We start from the raw sequence: 18919 nt of genomic DNA, 5'->3' as shown, positions 1-18919 counted from the left end.
GTTTCAAGTGGCTATATGCTAAGGTCAAAAAGAACCATAAATAAATATTTGTTGTGAGCATTTATATTGTCAGTATGAACTTCTAATGTATTTTTTTTCTTAAAAATATGTTTTGTTCCTAGAGTAGTGAAAAGATCTGTGCAAAATGACACCCCGATACAAAGAGTCTCTGAGTGCCCAGGCTCTGGTCTCAAAATACTTTTCTCACTGATAGAAAACATCTGCTCCTTGGAGAAATTCTGCTTCTAGATCTAGCATAAGAAAGGTGCACGATGAGCCCAGGACAGGTGGGAGAGTGGGAGTCACCAAGACACCTGGGTTACATCAAAAGGACTCAGGGGCCAGCCTGAAGGAATTGCCACTGGCCAAAGACGGGACAAATTGAGCATGAAAAGAATACTCTCTGTCACTGATTGAAGCACATTGATCATATTAAAATCCATGTGTTTATAATAATATTTTTAAAAATATCTTGAAGTTCTCATTTCTTTTCTATACTTAAAAGATTACAAAGGTATCATTTATTTTTCTTTTAGATATATAGCAAATAATTTAATTAAGATATAAATAAGTTACATAGCATAATCAAATAATGAATTCTTGTACAATCACCATCTGCTATGGTTTGAATGTCTCCTCCAAAACTCGTGTTGAAACTTAATCACCAATGTGGCAGCATTGAGAAGTGGGGTCTTTAAGAAGTGATCTGATCATAAGGCTCTGTCTTCATTAATGGATTAATCCACTCATGGATTAATGGGATAATGCATTAATGGGAGGGAACTGGTGGCTTTATCAGAAGAGGAAGAGACCCCTGAGCTAGCACATTAGCAGATGAGCGCACTCAGCCCTTTCCCCATGTGATGCCCTGTACCAACTCAGGATTCTGCAAAGTCTCCACCAGCAAGAAGGACGTTACTGGATTCAGCCCATGAACCTTGGACTTTTCAGCCTTAACTGTAAGAAATAATTTTTTCTTTATAAATTATCCAGTTTCTGGTATTCTGTTACAAACAATGGAAAATGACTAAGACACTATTTAACGCCAAAAATAAAATAATTATAACCTGTGTCTCCCCTTCTATTCCTTTTCTATTTCATCCACTTTCTTTTACCATTCTCTTTTTGGATTTTTTTTTATTACACACATACATACATACATATTTACATTTAATTTTGAGCTCTTGTTTTAGAGCTTTATAAATATGGTATCACACTGTATGTGGTCTTTTTGGATTAGCTTTTTTTCACTCAATATTGTGTTTCTGTGATAAACCCACATAACTGTAGTGCATTTGTTTTTTTTTTGATGCTCTATAATATTTTCTTGTGTGAATATGCCAAAATCTATCTACTTTTGAAAGGCTTTTGGATTATTTTTCTAACAAAAATGAGCTTATGACAATTCTTGCACATTTCTCCTGCTGTATTTATACATGAGATTTCCAGGGTACATGCTTAGGAGTGGAATTGCTGGGTCATAGGGCCTGAAGATCTTTAACTTTATGAAGTAATGACAAATTATTTCTAAAGTGGTTTCAAGTACTCTCTGCAAGAAGTGTGTAAGAGTTCCTGTTGATCTACATGCTCCTTAACAATTGGTATTGTGCCAGTTATAAAGGTATTAGCTTTAACCTCCAAACTTACATACATTCTGTACTGACTTAAGATGGGGCTAAACACTTCCCAAATTTACACTTTTCTTTTGCCAGCTTGTTTCCTTTTAGTTTCTGCTAATGGGGGCCACAGGAGGGAGTTTGGAAGGTAGGAGGAGGCAAAAGGGGCTTTCTTTCCTGTTTGCTTGGTATTCCTATTAGTGTTCTTCTGAAAGTGGCATTTTGCCTGAGCAGCAGTAGCTGGTTATAGCTGGGATTATTTCCACACTCCCTGAATCATCCTCACTGTGCTCATTTAGAGGCACCAGAAGCAGCTGAGCAGGGTCCTCTCCTTAGAGGTGAGTTCCAGCTCTGTGGGACCCCTAAATATTGGGATCTACCAATGTATAGCCAGTAGCAGCCAAATGCAACTTCATCCTCATAATTCTGAGTCTCGCTCTTTAGATCCTTCCTGCATATTCGTAAAGAACAGCACCAGCAAGGCAAAAGTCTGGGTCTCAAATCTCCAGGCCTTCTCCTTTCAGCTTCAAAGTTATGATAACCCCAACCTCTTCCCTTTGTTTCTCTAGTCTAAAAGGTTGTAGCTGCTTCTTGCTGTAACTTTGTGCTACCCTGTTTCCTTTTGTTTTTTTTCTGTCCTTCAACACCTTGTAACCAATTTCCTATATTATTTGTTTGTTAACTTATCTGTGTGTTTTTTATTTTCTTGACTGATGAAGAAATTGTCAGACTTTCTAGTTTTTGCTAATATACTGGCTATAAAATGGTATCTCATGAAGCCCCTTTCTGTGTTTTTCTGATTATATTAAGGACATTGGACATTGTTTTTGCATAAGTTTATTCACCATACATGTTTTCTCTTCTCTAAAGTATCTCTAAAGTTTCATTTTGTTTGCTCATTTTCCCACTGAACTTTTTTTCTCAAGGATTCGTAGTTTTGTGTACATTCTATATACCAATTGGCTATAAATTTTTTTTTTTTTTTTGAAACAGAGTCTCACTCTCCTGGGCTAGAGTGCTGTAGCACCAGCCTAGCTCACAGCAACCTAAAACTCCTGGGCTCAAGCAATTCTTCTGCTTGAGCCTTCTGAATAGCTGGGACTACAGGCCTGTACCATCATGCCCAGCTAATTTTTTTTCTATACATATTTTTAGTTTTCCAGCTAATTTCTTTTCTGTTTTTTTAGTAGAGACGGGGGTCTCGCTCTTGCTCAAGCTGGTCTCAAACTCCTTAGTTCAAATGATGGCTATAAGTTTTATATATTGAATATATCTCCTCCTAGTTTGTGGCTTGTACTTTCACTTTTTTATGGTATGCTTTGATGAACAATAGTTTTTAATTTTAATGCAATTTTCTTGAGTTTTTTCTTTTATGAGGAACTCTTTGTGTCTTATCAAGAAATCCTTCTCAATCCTAAGATAAGTATTCATAGTATTTAAATAGTTTTTCACATTTAGATTCTTATTCAAATGGAATTTATTAATTTGTGTATATGATGAAATGTAGAATTCCAATTTTATTTCTTTTCCAGTATGGTTTCCAGCTGTCACCTCTTTCCTCTTTGATATACTATCATACACACTCTATCATTTATCAACGTTGCAGTGATTTCACCATCCTTCCATTTAAGCTTCACCATCAGTTTGATATTTGTCCTTGTTTCAACTTCAGTAGAATTCATGTTGTTCTGATAGGGGTTCCTTTTAAACCGATGACTTGGGCTTCTTTGCACCTCAAACTAGATCCTGTTCAGCCATGTAATAACAAGTTACTATAAGTTATTTTGGTGCAAAAAAAGTTTTGAAATCCATGCATAGATTTTCATAATATGCACTTTCTGTGAACTTTTTGAAGATCTCTTATATTAGTTTTCTGTGGCTGTTGTAACAAATTACCATAAACTTGGTAGCTTAAAACAACATAAATTTATTTTCTCACAGTTCTGGAGGACAGAAGTCCTAAACCAATGTCACTAGACTGAAATCAAGGAGTCAGTAGGGTTGTGCTCCCTCCAAAAGCTCCAGGAGAGAATTTGTTTTGCCTTTTCCAGCTACTAGTGGCTGCCAGCATTTTTGGCTTACGGCTGCCTCACTGTAGTCTCTGTTTCTATGTTTATATTGCCTTCTCCTTTTCTGTCTGGGCCAAATCGCCTTCTACTTCTCTCTAATAAGGATACATGTGATTGCATTCAGGGTTTATTCAGATAATTCAGGATAGTCTCTCCATCTCCAGAAGCTTAATCACATCAGAAAGATGCTTTTTAAAAAATAAAAATAAAAAAACAAAGTAACATTTACAGATTCCAATGATTAGGACCTGATATCTCTGCATGGCTATTATTCAGCTTACTAGACCTCTCTACCAGTTTGTAAATTCCATAGGAGCAGAGCCCTTGTTTTGTTCACTTTTGTGCATCACTGCTTAGAAAAGTTGTGAATAAGAATCCTAATACAAAATAGGCATTCATTAAACATTTGTCACATTAATCACTAATTAATGAATCACTTTGAACATCTTCCTATAGAATGCGGAGATTTTGTTTTACTCCAGAGGACATGCCTAACACCATTAGCTGGAATTTATAGTGATAAACTTTGGCTTATCATCAGAGAGAATATTCTAATGACCAAGCCTATCCATCCATCATAGTCCAGGTTGCTTCATGAAGGAATAAACTCCTTGAATATGGATGTATTCAAATAAAATTTGGATGATTATCTGTTAGGGATGCTAGGGAAGATATTTTAAAATTAGGGTTCTATAGAAGCCTAGTTTCTTGAAATGTCTAGAATTCTTTTCTAAACCTTTTGTTTATCTGTTTTAAAACCACAGAAAACCATTCTTCTCGTCTATGGGCATTGTACCTGAGACTCTACACAGACATTTCCTTTTCTGTGGATCGGCTCTATTTCTCTTTAGAATGTTAAAGTACCACACTGGAAGCTCTCAATATTAATATGGTCCTCTATGCAGAGGCAGATTTTCTTTTCTTTTTAATTTTCAAAAATGGCTCTAAGTCTTCAAATTCTAATTTTAAACCCAGAAACTTGCCATATATGTGTAAAATATGGTCACTTAAATAATGCAACTGACTTTTTGTTTTATATAGCAATACCATCCCAGTGATACATCCATATCTAAATAAAAGTTGTCTCTCCATCAGAGCAGTCATCTTGGAAGCTGATGATTAGAAAATGGGAAGTTTTCTTCTAGATTTCCCTTCATATAATTCCACATGAAAATCAGTCCTATGACTTTAGCTGAATATATATTTTGGCCAAAATAGTATAGTTGTGCCAGTTGGGATGTTTTTGTTTGCAAGTAATAGAATACATCACTACAGTGCCTTAGTATTATTTCCCATAAAAAGAAGCCTAGATGATAGGCTGAAGAAGCTGTGGTAGTTCCAAATATCCGATTCTCACCCAACAATGAAAGCAAGGGAAGGGAGGAGGGAGGCTCTTCTGCATCTCTCCTGTTTTCCTTTTTTTTTTTTTTTTTAAATCTGGTGGGGTAGGGTTGGGGGGATATCTTTTCCAAATGTATCCCAAGGGACACTGTCTTCTATCTCATTAGTCAGGTGGATCACATAGCCATCTCCATCAAGGAAGGGTGGAAAAGCAAATTTCTGGCATTTTAACTTTCCTCATGGACAAGAAGGGGTTAAGTCTGTCCTCACTAAAAGCAGATTCCTCAAACCAACAATTATAAAGTACTTTACAAAACCTTTCACATACCCTCTTTCTTCTGATTTTCATTAACAAATCCAGTGATTAGGAAGTTGGTGGTGGCAGTAGCAGTGGGAGAGTGGGGAAAGAACTGGGTACTAATACTAACTAGTTACCTTTTATTGTGGACCAGACATATCTGCAGATGAGGAGAACGAGGGTCTACATAAGACACTTGTCTAAGGTAACATGGCTAGAAAGTAGTGGTGCTTCCAACATGGACCAAGCTTTAATGATGATGATGAGGGTGACACTCACACTGGTTAATACTGAGTGTTTACTACACGCCAGGCATCATTATCTCTATGCTACTTTATACTGATTATTTCATTTAATTCTCAACCCTACAGAGGAGGTAGTCTACTTTACAGATGAGGAAATTGTGGCTCAGGGGCACATATCTAGGAAGTGCAGATCTGTGAATACAACTCCAGTGCTGCCTCCAGGGCTGGACATTTCTTTATACCGTCCTGCTTTCCAATTCTAATTCCTGTATTCTCTCCAGGACCACTGCCCATGAGCTAAGCTTCCTGCAACTTAAGTTTCCTCATCTGTACAATGGGTATAATTCTACCTACTTTATAGGATTCCTATGAGGAGTAAAGGTAATAATACACGTAAAGTGATTAACAAGACAAACATAGTAGGCTTGCATTATTATTGTAGAATTTATCTCACTATATTGTAATTTTCAGTTATGCCATTTACTCACCCTCTTGGACTGAGACCATTCAGGGCTGCAGTTCTCAAATTTTTCGGACTCCGGGTCCCTTCATAAACTTAAGAATTACCGTGGAATCCAAAGAGCTTATGTTTATGTGGGTTATACCTATCTTTACTGCATTGAAATTAAAAGTGAGAAATGTTTAAAACCAGAGTAACAAGCACACGCCCCCTTAGCTGCCACGGTGATGACGTCATACACTACGTGTATTCTCCGGAGAACTGTAAACGTGTGAGAGAATGAATGTGAAAAAGGCAAAGAAAGTGTATTATTATCAAAATTGTTTTGACTTTATCCCCGGACCCCACTTTGAGAGCTGCTGTCCTAGGGTCCAAGTGCTACGGGGTTAGCCCTCGGTCATGCTTGATGAATGAACGAGAAACCGAGAGTCTGAGACGCCAAAATAGGCAGCGCCATAGCTCCATCCCGCTCACGGCCGCTGCTGCAGCCTCTGCCCTTAGCCGCCCGCTTCTCAGGCCGGTCGCGCCCTACTCCCCGATGTGTTCTTCCGGCACGCGACCTCCCGAGCCCGCATCAACCCCAGGGGCCTCTTCCCTGAGCGCTCCGCCCGGCAACCCACGTCTAGGGTGCTCAGACACAGGCCGCCCCGCCGCCTCTCCGCGGACTCCTAGCTTCCATGGCAACCGTGGTGCGCAGCCCAGGCGTCCCTCATCCGCCCCCCTCGGGCTAAACCATTCACGTCAGGGACCTTATCAAGTGGGGAGGGAAACAAGGGAATTTGATAGAACGCCTACGAGCTACTCTGCTCCCATTTTTTTCCACGTAATCTGAAAAATACACTTCTATTTCCATCTCTGCAAAGAGCACAGCGGCTCTTCTCTCCCGCTCGAACGTTCCCCTCGGCCCAGGCCTGCGAGTGGTGCGGTTCGCTAGGGAGCCCCGCGGTCGTCGCGGGTTGGTGCAGAGACGGGGGCGCGCGCCCGACGTGACGCGCAGGGGGCGGGACCGGAACAGGGGGGGTGGGGAGGAGGGCAAGATGGCGTCCGGCGAGTAATTCTCTCCAATCCCCCCAGCGGCTGCTGAGACACCGGGGCGGGGGGTCCTGCCTCCACTGCTTCCCTTCCTCCTCTCCCCCGCCCCTGGAGGCCTCCTCCTTCCCTTCCTCACTCCACCTCGGGGGGCGGGCCTGGTTCCCGGGGCACCATGTCGGACTCTGAGGAGGAGAGCCAGGACCGGCAACTGAAAATCGTCGTGCTAGGGGACGGCACCTCCGGGAAGGTCAGTCCTCAAGCGGCCCCGCCGTCCCACGCCGGCAGGAACCCCGGCGCGGCCCCGGCGCCCCCCAGCCTCTTCCCCGCCTCCCGGCGTCGCCTCATTACCCCGAGCCCTGGGGCCTCTAGGCCCGGGCCCGTCTGGTTAGGACCGGGGCCGGACACGAAGTGGGCGCTGGGTGAAACCCGACGAGAGCTATCCAGCGCCCCCTTAAAAAAAAGTCACTTCCCAACTCCCTGCCTGGACATTGCGAACTCCTTCAAGATTCAGGCCAGCATCGCGCCTCCCTGGGCAGCTTTGCAGCTTCTCGCCTCTCAGGACTGGCAAGGATCTGCCGGGGCATCTTACTACCTCCTTTTACTTGTAGACCGGGTCACACTTTGCTCCTCCCTCCCTCCCCATCCCCGTTTCTGATGCCTCCACTGTACTGTGAGCTCCCAAGAGGTTGGCTCTGGAATCAGATTCCCTGGGTGAGAATTGGGGCACCGTCACTTACTGGATGGGTGATTAGAGGGCAAATTGTTAACCTGTTTGTGCTTCATCTGTAAGATGGCTATTGATAGGGGCCACCGCGAAGGGAGAAATGTGAAAATACACATTAAATGTGAAAATACATATAAAACTTTTAGAACACAGTGTGCACTCAATAAACGTTAGTTGCTGTTTTAAGTATTATAGCTGTTCATCATCTCTGTTCCCAGCATAGCACCTGTCCGTACAAGCATTCATTCAACAAATGTTTGTTGAACTCTTCTTATGGTCTGGATGAGGAGGTAGAGCTGCCAGCATAAGAGAGAGAATCCCTGCCTTAAAGTCTAGCCCCACCACGTGAGGGCTGGTTGAATGAATGGGTGCGTGAGAATGTCAGGCAGCTAGTCAGTCCCCATTAACTCCTCAGCAGGGTTTCTTAACCCAAGGTTGTGGAACTCCTGAAATGAAGTAAACGTTGCCGGGTACTTGCTTTGGGAAGAAGGAACGTAAGATCTCAGAGGGTCTATGACCCGTTTCCCCCAAATAAAGTGAAGAGCCTCTGCTTGGGATGCCTTCATACCTGTGCTTCTGTCAAAGGTGCCAAAACTCTTCCTGGGAATGTTGCTAAAGTTTGTTTTCTTTCTACTCCTCTCCCTTTTCCCAACCATACTCTTCAGAAATGTAGGTTCTTATTGCTGCCAGTTTCCTGTTCTCAACTTCACATTTCCGTGTTGCTGGTGTAGTTTGGACCCTGGTTTCTGTGGTGACGACTTTCTTTGCATCCTCCCTGGCAGTTGGCATTGAACAGCTGCTCCTGCCTTTGGTTCTGACTTTTGAGTTTGGTTCTGACATTTGAGGGCCCCTGGGAAAGATGTCATTCACATGCAAAATTTGGAGTATTCTGTGTATTTCTTTCTTGTCTTCCTGGATACTTTGTTATCGATTTTTATTAATGAGGAAAACAATTTAATGTGCTCTGATTACGTTTAAACATTTTGTGGGAAAAAGAGAACTCGGAGTCGTTTTTCTTTATAAAGTATATGGATTTTTATACTTAAATTTTTTTAATGATTGAGTTGTTATGAGTAAATCACCATTGTTTCTGACAATTTAATTCAATAAAAATTTTAAATTAGATTTTTATAGTTTTCTTATCATTTAGGTTTTTTTTTGAAGGCCACCTGATTTTTCAAAATCTTATTGCACAACCAAATTTATTTTGCATTTAAAATCATAATGACTGTAACATAATACATTTATAAAAAGACACACAAATTGCCTGTTACTCTACATGTTATTATAATTTTTTAAACTTTTGTTCATTTTTCTTCCAATATTTATCTATCGTACTTGTATCACTCAGTTGATATTTGTTTATAAGTTTGTATCTAAGTTTTTTATTTAATCTATCATACGTGTTTTCCCCTTGTTGCTTATTTAGCATGAATAATTATGGTTTTTCATCTCTGTTTAAAATTCTGCCTTGGTGTAGGGCAAAGCATAATTTTTTCACTTCCATATTGTTGAATTAGGACTATCTGCTTCAAAGAATAGCAGTGCTATTTTTTAATGGTGCCCTGACTTAAGTCTTCGTCATCTTGACAAAATAATCTATTTTAAAACTGTAACAGTTTTCTCTGCCAGAAATTTCCTGACATAAGCATCTGACACCTAATCTTTCATTATTCTTATACCCCGCATTTTTTTTCTCCATACCTTATTCAGCTCTCAAATTATTGGCAGCTACAAACATTCCCATTATTTCCTTTACTGTCCTTTTCTATGAATTGAGCCTCTCTTTTATCATTGTTTGTATCCTGAGTTAACTCTTGGCCATTTGTTCTGGTTTTAGTGTTTTCCTACTGGTTCTAACTCTGGCATTTTTGTACACACTGATAGAAGCAATAGAGTATTGAGATGACCACTAACAGTTTCTTCAAGAGAAATTTAGCTCCTCCCTCTAGTAACATGTGTTTCTCTTTCTTTGCTGTTGTGCTTCATACTTTTGCTTTTATTACACATTTTTTTCAAGTTTTTTTGAGGCAGAATATTCTATTTCGTTATCTTTTCATTGCTGGTAAATGTAGTATGGTTGTATAAAGAATCAAATACAGATATTTCAGATATGGTAGCTGGTTGTTCACTTCATACGTATAGTTGTTTAAGAAGGGAATTTATACAGTGGCTTGTGAGAAATCATTGAATGTGAAAGATGGCATGAAATCTAAGATTATTGAAGAGGAAGTGCCCCCACCGATTCTGTTAATTCTCTGTTTAATTTTTTAGCGAGATGTCAGGAGATAGTATAATAAGAACTTATGTTAATACTCTGTGTGATCCAATGACCTATACTTTTGATACTTTATACTCTATTTCAATTGAAAATCGTAGCTTTATGTTTGCCTCAGAACTGCGAGGGCAGGGCTGTTAAAACCTAGACGTCCTTTTTCCAAGAAAAGAACCTTACTTAGCATTTTTCTGAATATTCCTAAATATAAAAATATTGAACTCTGAGAATCTTTAATGAGAGTGAAAAATTATCTTAAATGACATGATGATGATGTTACATGTGCCCTCAATTTGTCTTTGACTTTTAAGTGTTTCAGTCATCCGTACATTAAACATTTTGAAATACCTGTAATAGTATATGTAGTGATAGTTACTTCTCTCTAAAATTCTGAACCTTTTCACAGATGATTTTGTGCTCTAAGTTAGACAAGCTCAATGGCATAATTAAGGTAAATGAAGAACAGAAATCTTTAAAAAGAGATATTTACCTTTTTAATTCTTATCTCTCAGTTTTGCTATTGTTACATGCTTCAAGGATATTGTTACATGCTTCAAGGATGTAACATGTAGTGTGAAAAATATGGTTTGGTGTAAAGGAATTTTAGATCGTCTTGTTAAAAGGAATTGAAATTTGGCCATGTGTTCTTTTGTACTGCTGTACTTATGTCAAAATTAACTATACTAAGCTATCCTGGAAATTTTATCTTAGTTTTCATTAAGAGTTGACATCTAATTTTAACTTTTAAAATTAAAAAAGGGTTATTTCCTCCTAACTTTGGGAGTCTATCTTGAAGAACATAAAAGTTTAATGAAGCTGCCTTTCTCTTTTTTGGGGGGAAGTTGACAAATAAGAATAGTGAATTTAAAATGTTTAAAAAGTCTTTGAGTTATTGAGTTATTTTAGTTACCAGAATGATTAATGATTATTTTGCTTTGATAAGAAATAGTACTCTCAAAGTAAGATCCAGAGTTTTTGAATTGTTATTAAAAAACAGTAAATGTATATCTGTTGTGGTTATAATATCTCGTGACTTCTTAGTATTATGGTTCTTGGATAGAAAATATTTATTGGGCCTGCTTTATATTAATCTTAAAAATACCAACTTCTTTATTTAAAAGATGCTTATTATCACAGTCATTCTATAAAATAATTTTCACTTAACATCTTTAATGTAGAGAAAAATTAGATACTTAAGTTGCTTCTCTTGTGGGACAAAAGAAAAGAAATTCTGTAAGCAGGTTTTCCCTTCCTTAATTAGTGCTTATTATTATTAACTGAGGATACAGCTACCCTCAGAATATTTAACCTCAGAAATGAAACTTATTAGTGTTCTCTGAAATTTTTATTGAACTTATGTATAAGGTTCTGATCTTTAATTATGTTGTTTTCATTTTTTCTGTTGATAATTATCAAATTCTAATTTCCAGCAAGGAGGAGGAGCTTGACAATCAGGGGATTAAAGAGATCTAACTGATTAGTCTGGTGTCCCCACTGATAGCTGCTGGCAAGTGAAATTTACCTGGTGGTATCAAGTCCCTCCTACCCTTGTAACTGATTAGAACTTCTTAAAGTTGCTTGTTGGATCAATTGCAGTATAAATGTTAAGATTACTTAATAAGATTTAGTAGTGGTCTTATGTTTACATTTCTTAAACAAAGAAATTAATTTTGATATTCTGTGCATCAATTTTTTAGACCTCCTTAGCTACGTGTTTTGCTCAAGAAACTTTTGGGAAACAGTACAAACAAACTATAGGACTGGATTTCTTTTTGAGAAGGATAACATTGCCAGGTAAGAGACTAAAAAGTCTTGACATAGAAGATTGTAAAAATCTTACAATTAGTGGCATAAGGCAGAAATGTGCAAAGTAAATTTTGGGGCTCTTCTACATGAAAATATATGTAACCAGTAAATTTATCTTAGAGAGGTTAACTTTCATCACAATCTACTGTGAAGACATATCGTCCACGGGTATGAGAAAAAGCTTTTACACTCCCCCACCCCCTCACTGGTTTTGGCTACTGTACATTTTTCGAGAATAAACAATAGTTGCTTATAAAATTCTAAAAAGCTTTTCAAAAATTAAATGCCATGTATTTGTCAACAGATATTATATTAACTAAATGTGAAAAGATTGGGAAGGATTATTTTTTAAAATATTATTTTGTTTCACTTCTGCTTCAGTTTTTTGTTTAAATGTTGGAACAGAAGTATAATGTAGCTATGGAACTACTGTGCTCTAATATGTGAATGCTGTTTTATGCAAGGCAGCATGAAATTGCTGGCATTTAATAGACCACTAAAATTTAGGGTCCCTAGGCACTCATAAAAATACAGTTTGAGCATTCAAGATGTTTCAGTTCACCATGCAAAGAAACTATTTAGATGCCAGTTGCAGCACATTTTGGGGGAAATACAGGGAAATAATAACAACAAAAAAGAGTGGTTTATGTTTTAAGTTAGTTTCTGAACAATTGGGGCTTTAAAATGCTCTATCCATTCAATTTCAATGGTTAAATTATGTGTTTAAAATATTTTATTAAAGGCAGTTTATCTTGATTGACTTTAAAAGCTGTCCATCCCTCTCCTCTATGAGGAAACACATTTGAATAAAAGGGTTGCAAGGGTAATGTAATGTCAGATTCATATACTGGAACGTGAGTGATGTAGTGGGAAGGAGTTTAATAAATTCCAATATTATTGAAATATGTTAAGCTCTGAAACACTCCATCTATCAGACAACTCCAAATGAAAGTTTTCGAGCAGCTAATGAAAAGTCTTGGTAATTGGAGGTATTCTTCATATCTCATTAGTAATATGCTCTGTTATATGTTGTGATTGCTTGTACTTGGCTACCAAAGAAAAATAGATTAGGAGATACAGCATGACAAAAAAATTCCAATTTTTACGTTAGTAAGTTATTGTTTAGCAAGAGGTTTAATGAGAAACATGTGTATTTTGTTTCATGTGTATTTTCTTTTAATGTATTCAAAACTGCAAATCTCATTTCAGTTTTATTCTCACCCTTATGGATAATCATTGCTACATTCAGAATATTTACAGCAGTTACTAGCAGAATACATGTACAAATCATATAATATATATGCTGAAAACTTATTTTTACAGCAATAATTTTTTTAGAGATGCAATTGTTATACACAGAGAGCCTGAAAGTAGTATTTAGTTATTAGCTGTTTTGTTTTGATGCTTAATTGGCAGAAGCACCAATTTTTTGTCTCATTGGTTTTCATTTTTCTTATTTTTTAGTTGAAAGGCTTAAATAAAGGAACAAGCACCTACTCAAATATTAAAAACAAAGACTGATTTTAGACATTTTATACATGTGAATGTATGTGATGATTTCTGACCTGTCGCAGAGTACTACCAATTTTAAAATTTTGATTACTTTGTAAAAAAAAAAAAAAAATTGAGATTCTTGGAATCCAAATTTACAGTATAATATTTTAGACTTAGTATTTAAGTTAAAAAAATGACATCAGGACATGTATATTCTTAATGTACATTTTAATTTTTCTGATTAAGTTTTTATTTTGATGGGCAGAGTTCCAGGAAAAAAGCTGTATATTTTTTAAAAGCATTTGGTTTTATGCTACAGAAGACTCAAAATTATAGTCAAAATTTCAGAAGGAAAAAATTGTTTTAAGGTATCTTGTTTTTTATCTAATTAGTAGGTATATTAAGAAGTGAGGTGAATAAATTACAAGGTTTATAGTATATCCTTTATATCCTTTAATCCTAATTTTAATTCATTGTAAGTATCAAATGTAGGATGATTAATATTGGTATCACTTGCTAAATAAAACATTACAGGCAGCATTATTGAATTTATAGTGAAGCATCATAGTAGGTGAATTTAGTATTTGTTAGTAGTCTTGTAAGTCTTCTGACCAGTCAGATTATTAGGGATGTAAACCTCTTGTTCATCTATTCACATTCTCTTCATGCAGGTTTTCAAGGTCATTACTTTGCAAATACTCATCCATTTTAGTATATTTCATGATCCGGTATGCTGTATAGTCTGGCTGCAGCCACTGTGCAGATTTTACTGCTTAAAATAGTGTATCTGTTAGTCAGAGATTCTGCTGATAGAGCTTCTTAAGAGCCTTAGTCAAAATACTTTCAGGAAGCTTGTGGGTACAGTCCAGTAAACAGCGTTCTACTGTGAAAAGGATTTCTGAGTCTTTAGTACAAGAAGTGGGCAGACTTGTGTTTTTAGTTCCATCTTGACTATGCAGCACTTTAAGTAAGGTTAACCAAGGCACCAAGTGTACTTTTACAGGGTCACTGTTGAATCCTCTTGGTGGCTTTGATTCATACCAAAAGCAACTTACCTGTGTTTTGTCACCTCATTTATTTTATTTTTTTCTCTAGTTACATGCCATTTCTTACAGAGGAGCAGGAATTTTGTAGCATTTTGCATTTGGGATTAGATTTCTGACAATTTCTTTAATGTTCTTTATTAGACAGAAATTTGTATTAGATGGATTCTTGATTTAAAAAAATTCATAATATTGTTTATTTGAATATTCTTATATAGCTTTATAGGTATGTTATCTTGAAAACATATTAGGAGACTTCATATGTTTATGCCTGTAAAAATTAAAATTAATATTGATTTGTATCATATCTTTTATGTGATTTTGTTCCTCAAATAGGGAATCCACATTTTATTTTTATTTTTATGTGTTAATAAGCCTATATTTCAAATGTGGAAGTTAGAAAATATATTTCTAGATATATGAAACAGCATGAAATTAATATTATTTGTTGAAGCTATAATGATAGTAATTTTTTTCTAGCATTCTGTATTAGTGGATTATCAATAGTGCATAGCTGTTTTTATTTCTGAGTCACTAAAATTTATATATTTTAAAAAAACAAGCAAATAACAATAACGAGTGTTTATTGGGAAAGGTATGGATTTAAAAAGTACCCTTAACACATGAATATGAACTTCTTAGATGGGAGACAATTGAACAGATGATTTAAAGTCTTGAAATGATTGTAGTCAGAATTTGGAAACACATAATGAAGATCATGTTCTGAAAGTTATAGTTGCAGTGTTCACAATACCTAATTCAGGTAGGATCTAAGTGTCAGAACTTAAAGAAAGAAAAGGAAAGAAAAAAAATTTTCTTGATGCAAAGTTAAGTGATAGGGATTATTGACCTTGAAGAAATGGGAATAAATACCTTTTAATAATTATTAAATTATTGCCTGAAATCTTACTCTATGAAAGTTAATATTGTTAAGCACCGTCAAATAGACAAATGACTGCAAAGAGTTGTGCAAGTAAAATGAATAGACTACTGCCCATCCAGGAGGGGCATCTGATACTATTTTATATACCTCTAGTAACGGCTAGCCCTTTCTTACCTGCTTAATTTAGGATGGCATTATAGGAGAATGATTTTAGCTTTGAATCTCAAAAAATTTAGATTTTTAAGAAATTGGGTTTATACAAGATGTTGGACAAATCTTAGTCTGTGACATTTTGATTTTCGTATTCACGGGGCTTTAAGAACATTTTGGTCATTACTCTGTGAGCGTTGAAAGTATATGTCTGTGGGAATGATGACGGGTGATAAACTTCAGTAACTCTCATTAATGCTAATGGAAGTTCCTCATGGAAATCCTCTGCATGGTATATGGAACAGACCTATGTTTAAATAATGGAGAGATTGTAATACAAACCCACAAAAATTTAGAGTTAAGGGTAAAACTGTGCTGGTTAATCCAGTGTCTTACTTTCTTTTCAGTTGGGTAGTTAAATGATGTGACTAACGTTCTCTGATTTTTCTGTTTTACATTGGTTTATAAATTTATGTCTTATAATTGCTTTTTGTTTTTGAAGTGAGACATTTTTTCAGTTTCTAAGTTTTTATTTTGAATTTTTTTGATTTGCAAATCATTGAGAAACTGCTAATTGAAACTTTGGAGACAACTACATAATTTTATGAGAAAGTTTGAAATGTTAAACTAAAAAGCATATCAGACATGCTCCTTGCCTCTTGTAGCTCATTCATTAGTTGCATTGATAAGAGAGAATAACTTATCTCAAATTTTTATAACAACCAAATATTTTGCAAAATGCACAAAAGAGTTTTAAAGATTTCCTTTTAGTGTTTTAGAATGCTTTTATAATGCTTGTATGAGGAAGAAGATTATTAATAGTTACATTATTTTATGAAGGCTTGGAAGCACATATAATTTGTTTCAAAGGAAATGCTTTGAACAGGTACGAATGCATCACAATATTTAGTGATATACTTGGTATGTCTCCTTCATTATTTCTGAACAGGGCTATCAAATGTGTTTGTATTTTATGGGTTGCATTTGAAAACATGTACTTTTTAAATTATGTTTGCCATCACATATAATAGCTGACATTCAAATTTAAAAAAGATTAATTCATTTGAGTTGAAATTATGAGTGCATTTTTGTAGTCTGCTATTATTCTCTAAGTTTTAGAACCCATAGAGTTTAGAACCTACATCAAAATTCATACGTACAATTGGGTGGATGAATATATAAAGCTTCAATTTTTATTTTTAAAGTGTATTTCTTACTCCACGCACATGTGCTTTATTGTTGTAGTCTCTAAGAGAAAAAATTTAAGGCATTAAGTTTATAAGTTAAAGCTTACTTTATTTTCTTTTGTTTTGGTGATTGTAAATGTGGTTCCATGTGGTTCCAAGGTGATTGTAAATGTGGTTCCATGGAAATGAAATGAAAGGATCAATGTAGATTCCCTACTATGGTTTTGACAACATTATATTCACAATTCCAAACATCTGATCATATGAGCCTGCAGAATAAAGACAAATTGGGTTCAGAGTTTGTCATTGTGACTTAATGTTCTGTGAAACTGTGTTCAGTTATTATATTGCTACTTAACTTTTTTTTTTGTATTTTTATTTTTACATTCTAGGAAACCTGAATGTTACTCTTCAAGTTTGGGATATAGGAGGGCAGACAATAGGAGGCAAAATGTTGGATAAATATATCTATGGAGCACAGGTATGACATGAATTCTATGATTTTTCCAATATTGAAAATACTCCCCTTAATTAGCACACATACTGATATACACACATACACATACACACACACATATACACATATGCAATTCTTACTTGGTTTTTATCTGATATGTAGAGAGACTAATTTTATATTTGTGATAATCCTTTGGTTTGATTCTCCTCAAATTATGTTTGGAATGATTTGGTGAAGAAACTGGTGACACTAATTGGTATAAACTGAAAAACTCTTAACAGCATTCATATGCTACTTATATTACTAGATATTATTGTTAGCAATTGAATAAATGCAGTGATAAATGATATTTTGATATTTATTAGCTGATTTGGTTGTAGTGACTATTTTCATATAAACTGAATGAAAAGGGAAAATTTAATTTTATTTTAAGTTGCAAAGATAAAAAGCATATCTATATGTCTATATTTTTGTGCTATGAATTCTAAATATTTATCATTTTTCAGATTTAATAGATATATCAATAGTGTGTATCAGACAACTAAGTATGACTATATATGAAGCACTTATAATTTAATATGATAATGATATATTTTCAGAAGAAAATCTGTGTAGAACAAGAAAAATCACTTGAATAATTACATAAAAATTCTTCAGCAACATGATGTTATATAGACATAATTTTTGAGTTTTTAAATGAAAGTATACACATAGAAAAAATGCATATTTATAATATACTTTAAAAAGTTAATTATTTCTCTCTGAACATGTTCAGTGAAGAATAATTGTCTTTTTAATGCTTTGGCAGAGTGCTTTGGACTTAATGACAGAGACTTTGGAAATATGGTAATGCCATTGAATGTAATCATCTGATGACGTAGAGTATGTGGCACATAGCTGAATATGGAGTACATGGTGCTTATGAGGCTCTTTATATAATACTCTTTGATATGCTATTTCTTTATTTTTGCTTTTTATTCCACTTTTAATTAGTATGTATCTTCACATCATCATGAGACATTATAAGGATAATACTCCAAAATCTTCATTATTGGAATTTGATATTTTAAGTGGCAGAAGCATAACTTGGTGACATGGAGTTATGTTGCTCATAAGAAATGAATCTGTAGGATAAAGACAGAGAATGTTAAGCACTTTGCTGTACAAAGTTTGGTTCTTCTCAAATACCACTGCCTTAACTTTAGGTGGAAACTAGATTCTGACTTATTTTGTAAAATATGCAGAGAAGGATAAATGAGGCTAATATGGTTTTCAATCATGTATAAAGGCCCTAGAGTTTTGTTTTTTTGAATTATTGATATATAGATTTGGCTCTTACAACTCTTTCTTCTTTGTCTTCTCTTTTACATTATTGTCTCCTACAAAATCTTTCTGCTCATGTTTAACATTTTCATCTGTGATCAAAGGACTTGATATTTTGTGCATGTCATTTTTCTCTTAAAAAGTACATTTCAGATTTTTGTGTCTGGCTTTTTTGTTATTGTTTAATATTTTGTGTTTTAAACTCATTAGGTTTAAAGTGGTTACTAATCTAAAGAAAACTTATTGGACAGAGATTGGTGGGAAGCCACAGTCCTTGTTTCACTCACATGGTTGAAAAAACGGATTTGAAAATAACACTCTTTTCTCTTTGCTTCATAAAATCTATCTTCAAGGCCATATATAGGATTTTAAAAAGATGAAAAATTAGATTGGCCCAGCTTCTAATGATGTTTGACTCTTGGTGTCAAATAGAATAGCCTTTTATGATTTATAACTAGAGTTAGTGGAGAACAGGAGGACTTTATGCATCTCAGGGTAAATAATAATATAAAATTC

The 18919-nt window shown here is 35.5% G+C and overlaps 1 protein-coding gene across 1 annotated transcript in view; it reads left to right on the top strand.

Annotated features, from left to right (window-relative positions):
* Nucleotides 1-7019: 7019 nt before the first annotated feature.
* The window catches only part of RAB28 (RAB28, member RAS oncogene family), an 89375-nt gene continuing 77475 nt past the window's right edge, over nt 7020-18919 (top strand). Inside the window, exons 1-3 of the mRNA XM_012638405.1 lie at nt 7020-7308; nt 11758-11854; nt 17016-17104. Coding sequence (XP_012493859.1) covers nt 7234-7308; nt 11758-11854; nt 17016-17104 — 261 coding nt within the window. The 5' untranslated portion in view covers nt 7020-7233. The remainder of the gene's footprint in view (nt 7309-11757; nt 11855-17015; nt 17105-18919) is intronic.

Source organism: Propithecus coquereli, unplaced genomic scaffold (assembly GCF_000956105.1).
Source record: "Propithecus coquereli isolate 6110/MARCELLA unplaced genomic scaffold, Pcoq_1.0 Scaffold13, whole genome shotgun sequence".
NCBI classification, from domain to species: Eukaryota; Metazoa; Chordata; class Mammalia; order Primates; family Indriidae; genus Propithecus; species Propithecus coquereli.
This window is presented reverse-complemented; position numbering and strand designations above follow the sequence as displayed.